Genomic DNA, 9,089 nt, shown 5'->3' with positions numbered 1-9,089 from the left:
CACCCATCAATTAAGAAATAGTAGAAAAAAAAAAAAAAAAATGGTTGTTCAAGACTAGACTTTCCAACTACCATATATCGCAGACAAACGAACAAAGAGCCCACTGTTTCACAACTTCCAATGGGACCAGAGTGGATAAAATCAAGAACAAGGCAAGTTCAGGTATCAGTTATCCAATATCCCCCATAATTTATAAGTACTTCCCTTGTTTTTAATATGTCTGGAACGTTGCCTGGAAATAATCATATTTCAAATGTATTTTTTTTTTTATGTCAAATGGTATTCTTTGTTGTTGTTGTTATTATTATTATTATTATTATTATTATTATTTTTTATTTTTATTTTTTTGTGAAAGGTATATGTCAAATGGTATTGTCGTTATCATATGTCAATCTGTCAAATGTTACAGTGTGATCGACCTAAAAATCTTTGGACCAATAAAAAAATAGGTTAAGAATGACAAACAAATAAAAAATATAAATGACATCCTTATTCCTAAAACATACTTAAACACTAAGAAATTAGGATTAAAAATATACTATGTTTAATAAGGTATTATTTGATAATTTAATTTAATTATAAATAAATCAAGTATTTATTTAATTAAGTATATTAAAAATGTATTGCTGTTCCAAGAATCAGTGGAATTGAATAAAAGTTTGGTTCAAAGTTAAAACTAAAATTTACAATTTTCTCCAATTTTATTTATTTCAATTCTAAAACTTTAATTTTGTACAGTTTAACATAAATTAACTATATATATATATGTATATTATTGAATGTCAAACACTCAACCTTAAATTAGTCATACTTTCTTATCAAACTTGTAAAATAAGCAACAACTGGTTTTAAAATTGCTTGGCTTATCAGTTAATCACTCCATGTATTAAGAAAGTATAGAAGAAAAGAAAAGTTGTTCAAGAGTAGACTTTCCAACTACTATTCTCGGCAAACGAACAAAGAGCCCAACTGTTTCACAACTACCAAAGGGACCAGAGTGGATAAAAATCAAGATGGAGACACTCGCTTTGTCGACACTCAACTTCAAAACAGTCTTTTTAGTATCAGTCTCTGTGTGTGTAAAGTTTAGATCGGACCACAAAAGAACATGGCAATGGAATCTGGGAAGAAGGTGATGGTGGCCATCGACGAGAATGAGTCCAGCTACCACGCTTTCATTTGGGTTCTCGAGAATCTCAAAGAATCGATCAACAATTCCAACAATCCGCTAACTATATTCATGGCACAGCCCTCTCCAACCAGCAATCACGTCTTCTCTGCAGCTCTCGGCTCCGCTCGCATGTACTGCCAAGTCTCAGCCAGTTACGTCTCTATCTCTATATCTATCTATATATATATATATATATATGCGTGTGTCTGTGTGTGGAGAGAATAGCTGGATTAGGGTTTAATAATGAATCTCGAAGGAACAAATTTGGGGAAGTGGATAAAATTTTGGGGTTTATTTAAATTATTTTATTTTATTTATTTTATACACACATAATTTGTGTTTTGATTGTGCGGTGTTAAAATTTGAATTGCAGCTCCGGAGTTTGTCAACTCTGTGCGAGAACAGAATAAGAGGCTTTCATTGGGTCTCTTGGAGAAAGCGAAGGCAATCTGTACCAGCCGTGGGGTATGACCCTGTGTTACTTTTCAAATGACAAGAATGATTTTCATAGCAATGCTTACTTGGTTACACAATAGTGTCATCTAAGGGCATTTTAGGCATTTACACTTTCGATTTATTTTTATATTGCTGCATTAGATTATGATTTTCATAGCTGGTAGCCCCAAAGTAGTAATTAATAGGGGAAACAATTTTTATAAATAAGTAAAAATATTTTTTCCGAGCTTAATATGATCATCTCAATCAGCTTTAACGAAATTAATTTAACCATGATTACCATAGAGGATTAGAATTAACCAATCTTGTAGACAATTGAAAAATTACCTGTCACCGGTCTTTTATTAATTGCTAGATCGGGATCCATAGTTCTTCGACGATGTATCAACCGTGGTACCTTTTGGATCTTCACTTTTATCTTCGATTTGGAAATTCTTGAGTAGGAGAAGTGGGAATTAAGGGTAGAAATGGGGTGAAATGGATCTTTTAAGTAACTTATGCTCCATTTTATAAGAGCTTTGTAAGAAAAAGTGATATTGCATGATTTGACTATTACTACGTATATGCTTTAGTAATTTGACATGCTTTATTAAAAAATTTTAAAAGTAGGAAAGGGGTAAGAAGATGCTGTCTCCTACTTTTCTTACTTTTAATTGGCATTTTTCCTCTACAAACAGGGAAGGCTTCCACAATTCCTTCCCTTTCCCATCCTCCCTTTCTTCTCTCTATTTTCCCTACCAAATGTAACATTAAGATTGGACTTGTAGCAATCTCAAGAGAGCTTCAAAAGCTACTGAAAATATCTTGAAAATTCTCTCTATTGATTGAAAGATTATATAGACTCATAGAGGACATTAAACATATTTTACCTATGTTACATGGACTTGGGTACGTGTGCGGGGTGGTGCGGGTGTGTATTCAGGTGTTGGATGTGTTAAATACCAAATAGGACACATGGACACTGCTAAAATACTAATATTATTTATTATTTTTATTATTTTCTGTTAGGAAATTGTCATATGTTGGCATATCCCCACATCAAAACAAACTTGTAATAGTGTGGAAGTGTGTGTCATTGAGTTGATTGAGAACATCAGTTGAAGACATGACGGACACAAATTTGCAAGGATTATAAATATTCAATCACAAATTTAGATTAAAGGTAAATGGACTTTAGTTGAGTTCAGTTTAACCTATTTTGTTCTTGGTTGGGTTTAAATTTTTTGGGAAAAGGTTATTAATTAAATGATATTTGTAAAACTTATTAAATCTGTGTGTTTTGAAAATAGTAGGTGTCAATTGAAATGTCGATCAATCGACAGCCTTTTAGTAAGTCTTCATCAAATGGTTGATCGATTGGGAGGTCATTTTTTCTTTTTTCAAAAAGGAATTTAGTATGTGTCGATCGAATGGTCTATTGATTGACATAGCTCCAGTAGGTTTCGATCAATAAGTCGATTGATCGAACCTGTCCAATTCTGATTTATTCAAGTCTCTCTTAAAAACAGTGTTGAGGGTGGGGATACTTCATCTCAAAAGTTTCAAGTGATCCAACAAGTGAAATCACTTTAGGCTTGCCATTATATTTGCTCTCTTCTATAGCTTCAACCATGGACTGAATCTCATAGACAGTGATCTCAAAATTTTTTGAAGTTTCGAAGTACTTTATTCTCAGTTATTTTTTCACTTAGGTTAAAACTGTAATTAATTATGTCATTGAGTTTAGAATAAAATTTTAAAAAACAGTCATTCTCTTACATCTTAATTCTCTCAAACCTAGTTGGGAACATCAATAATTTTGAGCTTTTAACAGTATTAAATACCCTCATGGGTAACCTGAAAAATGTCCCATGCTTCTTTGGCAGTTGCAAGTAAGGATCCTAGATAACATTACAAGTATAATTACACCAAAGATAAAAGCCTTTACTCTTTGCAAATCATAAAGCTGGTAATTTCTCAACAACTACTCTTCCATCCCCTTCCCCTATAACAGTAACTGGAGGAGTCCAACCTTCATCTACAGAATTCCAGACTCTCTCATCTAGTGGCTTGAGAAAGGCTCTAATGTAGGCTTTCAAGTAGGCATAATTAGGCCCATCAAACATAGGAGATCACTGAATTAATACACCCTCTTTCAATTGAGACTCTATAGTGGATTTTTCAAAAACAAGTTTTTATTTTTTATTTAAAAAAAATCCACCAAGATCAACTCACTAAACTTGCTCTGATACCTAGTGTGAGTTGCGCCGTGCGGAAATGGAGTGAAAGTTTACTTCAATAGGAAGACCTAGACAGGTGAATTGGTTTAGTTTGCTCATTTGATTGATTTTCAGATTATTTTTATGATTTTAACAAATTTAGCATGCAATCAATTAACCAACACACGAACAAAGAAAAAAAAAAAAGAGTAAAAAGAGTGACACCAGAATATTTTAATTGGAAAACTTAATGGGGAGAAACCACATTGACTGGCCATTTCTGGTGTAACTATCCATTATATGTGAGAGTTCAATGAGTGCCAGTTCTTTTTGCACTGCTCTCAATGAGCCCCCATTTCCAATGCCTTCAGAATCACATGCCATTAATTTAGCTCGGATGCCTAGTGTTTTCTAACTCCAGTGCCTTTAGAATCACCAGCAACCTTGTTGCACACCAACACAATCATGTCATGATGATCTGCTTCTCCAAGTGGTCAATCGCCATATATTCCAAAATTGTGTGAAGATTCGAATGAAGCTTGCTTGTCCGATTAACTAAATAAATATGTTGTTAGGCTCACAATTTTGTTGATCAGATGTAGAATAACATACTAAACACTCCATAGTACGTGCTCAAACTAAAATAAAGAGATCTCATAAAAATCCCAGCTTGATTTTTCTTAAGTGTCTAACTTGAAACTAAATACAAAGTTGTCGAGAGTATGAGTACATTTGGAGATCTGAGACGAGTAGATCCAAAGATTTGAGACGAGTTGATCCGGAGATCCGAGACGAGTTGATCCGAACATCTAAGATGAATTGATCCCGAAGTTCGAAACAAGTCTAGAGTAGGGTATGATAAACCTGCTTTGATACCATGTTGATCAATAAAATAAAAGATCCAAAAGAGAGATAAAGAATGAAACAAACCTTTAATTTAGTGCTAATCCTTATTTTGGTTTCATCAACTAAAATAATATTTTCAACAAAACTTGTTGATCGAGTTGTAATTTTTTGGTTTATTTTGAGTCTCAATCTTTGGAGCTGAATGCCAAGTGACTCGATACCGTGGAATTGGATGAAGAAATCATTTAGTACAGGTATATACATGAGTGAGTACGCTATGCATTTGAAGTTTGGTAGCTTACGACTTGGAATATATGTGTTTAATAAAAAAAATTTAGTATCAGCTAAGTCCCACAGGTTAGACTTTTACCGACCGGTCCAACTACTCTTGGTAGTTGGATTCTGCAAAGTCCTACTTGTCAGACTTTTACCCACCGCTCGGACTTGTCCTGATAGCAACGGGATTTAGACGTTTCAATGAGTTTTAAAATTCATTTTGCACTAAACTTCACGAGACGTCCTACAACGCTTTTAAGACACTTTTCTAACTTTTTTGAGGACTTTTGTGTGTATTTAAACCACTTCAGATCTCCAGCTATACACAAACTTTGGTAGAAACACAAAATATTTTACACACCTTTATTGGAGCTTAGAGAGGGATTTTGAGAAAAGCTTTTTTATATTTTTGAGAGTGCACACATACAAGTGAGTGTTTTAGTGTGATGCTCTTCATAACATTAGAGCAACATATTTCTTATTTCTTCATACTTGTGAGTGAAAGGAAGGAGAATCAATCACTACAAAGAGGATAGATTGTTCGCGGAGATATCGTGCTCTTCAAGTAACCCTTCTGCAAGGATTAAGGAGTCAGCATGAATTCTGCAGCAATTGGATGGGGAGTCGCAAGAGTAAGCCTGAGGCGTTCAGTAACTAGTTATTGGCATACTGGAGTGGGTGTGAGACTCAGACATAGTTTTTAACACTGCTTCGAGACAGTGGATTGATTTGCCAGAAACGGTTAGGATTAAGGTTTTTTCCTTCAGGTTTCCACATAAAAAATCTAGTGTTTGGTGTGCTCTTTCCTTTACATGCTTTACTTTATTGTTTCTATTTTGATTAATGGATGGTTAATTGTTAATCATTGTGGATAATTAATCAATTACAAAAATTAAGCAAGAAAACCTATTCACCCCTTCTAGGTCATAGGTTCATTTAATTTCACTAGATTAACTAACCAATTCCGCGCTGCCTAACTCACAGATAGTGGGCTATCCCGCTATCCTACCTTTCAAATCTATTTTCCCCCACAAAATGATAATCGTGTAAATTTTTGTAAGATTTGATTTAGATTATCTTGTATATATCCTCCCATTGATTTTGCTTGTCATTTCTACAGAGCTTTTTTGAGAAGTACTGCAAAGGTGGATGAAGTATTGTGGAGATAGGATCATTCAGGACAGTAGTGAGATTGGGTATCATAAATTACTTAGAACGAAGTCATAAAATGATGTGTGTGAAAACAGGATTCTAGGGATAACATGCTTTTGTCCTTAACAACTACTTTTGCAGTTGTTAGTTCTTGATGAAACCATGTTAGGGAAAAAAAAACTCAAGTTGGTAGTTGCAGCAAGATTCTTGAGCATTATTTTCTTAAATCTTTGAGAATTTGAAAGTTGTCATCAATATAGAAGAATGGAACATGATCAGACATTCTTTTGATGATTATTGAAAATCACCTTCTGCACATAAATTTTCAAATGTTCTGTTATTAATTGAAATCCAATTTTCTGTGGGATTACATTAAGCACCATAGTTATTTAGAGTGACTGAAATATGAAAATGGCGTTTAAATCTCCAACAGTGAGGACAACCTTTTTGTTTACTAATTTCTGGCAAACTGAACATAGTGCAGAGTTGTGTACTTTTTTGGTCCTATCTACTATCTAGTAAGTTCATTTGCTGCTGGTAGGAAAAATGAAATAATGAATGTTAAACTCACTACTATACCACCTTAACAATTTAACCGAATGGATTTTGGTGATTCTATAGACTATAGCCCTATATCATAATTTTTCTCACACTTTAATTGCTACAATTATAGATTTTGGATACTCCTATTGAAAGTGTTCCAACTAGAGAATGCGAACAAATAATATAGTTACTATGCTTACGTGCATTGTACACATTATTTATTTATTTGTTTCTGTTTTTTTTCTTTACATTGCAATTTAATCCCACGTGAATTTTGAGGAATGATGTCATTTTGTGTCCTATAGGTAAATGCAGAAACGATTACAGAGATTGGAGATCCTAAGCAGGCCATATGTAATGCAGTCCAAAAGTATAATATAAGCCTTCTAGTTTTAGGTGATCATGACATCGGAAAAATCAGGAGGTTAGTTTCCTTGCTTATGATTTGCAGAAAATTCCATTAATATGATAATCCTTCGTACATTGTGTTCCACTAGATTTTTGTTCTGTTAAAACTATTTAACGTCTTTAAAATCCATTTGTGGTATTCATCGAGTGGATATTATATTTGATGTCTCTTCCTAGAGAATGTAATATGTTGTATATCATATGACTGCTTGAGCATGCCATCCAAATATTTTGGGCAATGGTTTCACTATGCTTGGACATGTAGAGTGTGGAGAGTTACAATGTGGGTGATGGAGTTGGCTCCAATCTTATATGACCTAAAAGGCTATTAATTCCAGTTTATGGTTAAAATACCTCAATGCGCATGTAAATGTAATTTTTGTTACTTATTTGGACGTATTTACCTAGCATATGTGCGATTTTTTTGCAATATTGGTCCCTTTTAGAAGTGTGTATACTTTTGTCGAAACTCAACTCAATAGAGCCTTTTCTAATCTATTTGGGGTCAGCTACATGAATCCTGTTTCATGTTTCGCTCTAGCTAACTTATAACTTAAGTCAAACTATATATTTATCATATCATGAGTTCCTCGTGATTGTAGTAGTATTCAACTTGGATTTACCAATATGTTTATCAACATGACTGGAATAATGGAAGATAATTGAGCTGAACATGTGATGTGACTTATTGATCTGTTATGCAAATGTACATTCCAAATAAAACACTTGCTATTGATTAAACCGATGGGTAGTGTGGAGCCGAATTTTGTAGGGGGTATTTTGGTAATTTCTTCACTTGTTATGTTGCCCTACTGTCAGGGTATTTGTTCATTCTGAACTCTCTATATGTGGGGCTGTTTTTTGATTATCACAGTGAAATACAATTTTGGGTGACCCAAATAAAAAATCTGTGTTCTGGTTGTGTGTGTTTGATATGTTTTTCTGTGTTTTGTGATTAATTTCGCAAAATTAACAGCAGTTGCATTCTTTAGGTAAACTGCACATTATATGCAAACTACAGTGTTTTTTGATGTTATACTGACAATATTTACTAAACTCAGTTCTATCAAATGTTGCTCTAAATTCTGGAGATCACAATGGCACTTTTAATATTTAAACATACACTTTATATTAGGACCTCTAAGACCCAAAAGATCTGTTTTCAATTTAATTCTGAAAATAATAGATATCCTTGTGGTAAGGTCACTAAAATGCTTACTGTACATCTTAGAAAGTCGACGTTATGTTGTGATTTAATGTACATATCGATTGCATATATTTGGGCACTGAAACAAAATTTCTTGATGCAGGGCTCTTCTTGGGAGTGTGAGCAACTATTGTGTTCATAATGCCTCGTGCTCGGTTCTTGTTGTGAAGAAACCAGAATGAAAGTATAATTTCATAACTAATTTCAATATATTTGGTAGTGATCTGTGTGTGTATGTTTAGATCTTGTTCTACGTACATTGTTGAAATTGTAAATTATCCAGGTGAAAAAAAAAAATTATGGATGCACTGATAAACACATGCATTGTAATTCAACATAATTGTTGACACTTCTATGTTCTGTGAAATGAAATGGGGTTGTATTTGACTAATCGATTGTTGCATGCTTGCGAGCGCTCATTGCTCACTCGTTGGATGATGTAAATCTTGTTGTAGTATGAATGATGTAACTATTAATGAGTATTAGGAAAGAATCCCAAATCACTACTGGCTAGGGATCTTTTCTTTATCACCAAGATATTTAGATTCCTCTACAAGTCTAATTTACTTCCTTATTTATATCAATCCCTTATTCAATGGGACTATATCATAGCTACCTTTACTTGTAAATCAAGTATTGATGTATATAAACACGTGTAAAGAGATCTAAATTAACAATTATCGAATAGAATTAAGTAATGGTAAATGATATTTTTGATGACTTTAATACTCCGACTTAAAACCTCTATTAAGTAATGGGAAATGATATTTTTGACGACTTTAATATTTCGACATAAAACCGACCTAGGGAAAAATATGATGTGTTAATAAGA

At 33.5% G+C, this 9,089-nt stretch overlaps 1 protein-coding gene across 1 annotated transcript; it reads left to right on the top strand.

Annotated features, from left to right (window-relative positions):
* Positions 1-1,032: 1,032 nt before the first annotated feature.
* LOC132295429 (uncharacterized) lies at positions 1,033-8,648 on the top strand. The gene is made up of 4 exons (XM_059793703.1): positions 1,033-1,322; positions 1,545-1,636; positions 6,948-7,066; positions 8,361-8,648. Exons 1-4 carry the CDS (start codon positions 1,109-1,111, stop codon positions 8,437-8,439), a joined length of 504 nt encoding a protein of 167 aa, XP_059649686.1. The 5' UTR covers positions 1,033-1,108; the 3' UTR covers positions 8,440-8,648.
* The last annotated feature ends 441 nt before the right edge of the window (positions 8,649-9,089 follow it).

Source organism: Cornus florida, unplaced genomic scaffold, assembly GCF_030987335.1.
Source record: "Cornus florida cultivar Cherokee Brave unplaced genomic scaffold, ASM3098733v1 CherokeeBrave_3.0.0_Hap2_Chr02, whole genome shotgun sequence".
Lineage (NCBI taxonomy): Eukaryota > Viridiplantae > Streptophyta > Magnoliopsida > Cornales > Cornaceae > Cornus > Cornus florida.
The sequence above is the reverse complement of the archived record's forward strand: the minus strand, read 5'-3'. Positions and strand labels throughout refer to the sequence as shown.

Excerpts from the sequence above, each read along its gene's own strand:
- LOC132295429 (XM_059793703.1), top strand. The coding sequence starts at position 1,109 with ATGGCAATGGAATCTGGGAAGAAGGTGATGGTGGCCATCGACGAGAAT. Across the intron at positions 1,637-6,947 it reads CAATCTGTACCAGCCGTGGG|GTAAATGCAGAAACGATTAC; the intron begins GTATGACCCTGT and ends TGTGTCCTATAG. Across the intron at positions 7,067-8,360 it reads GACATCGGAAAAATCAGGAG|GGCTCTTCTTGGGAGTGTGA; the intron begins GTTAGTTTCCTT and ends TTCTTGATGCAG.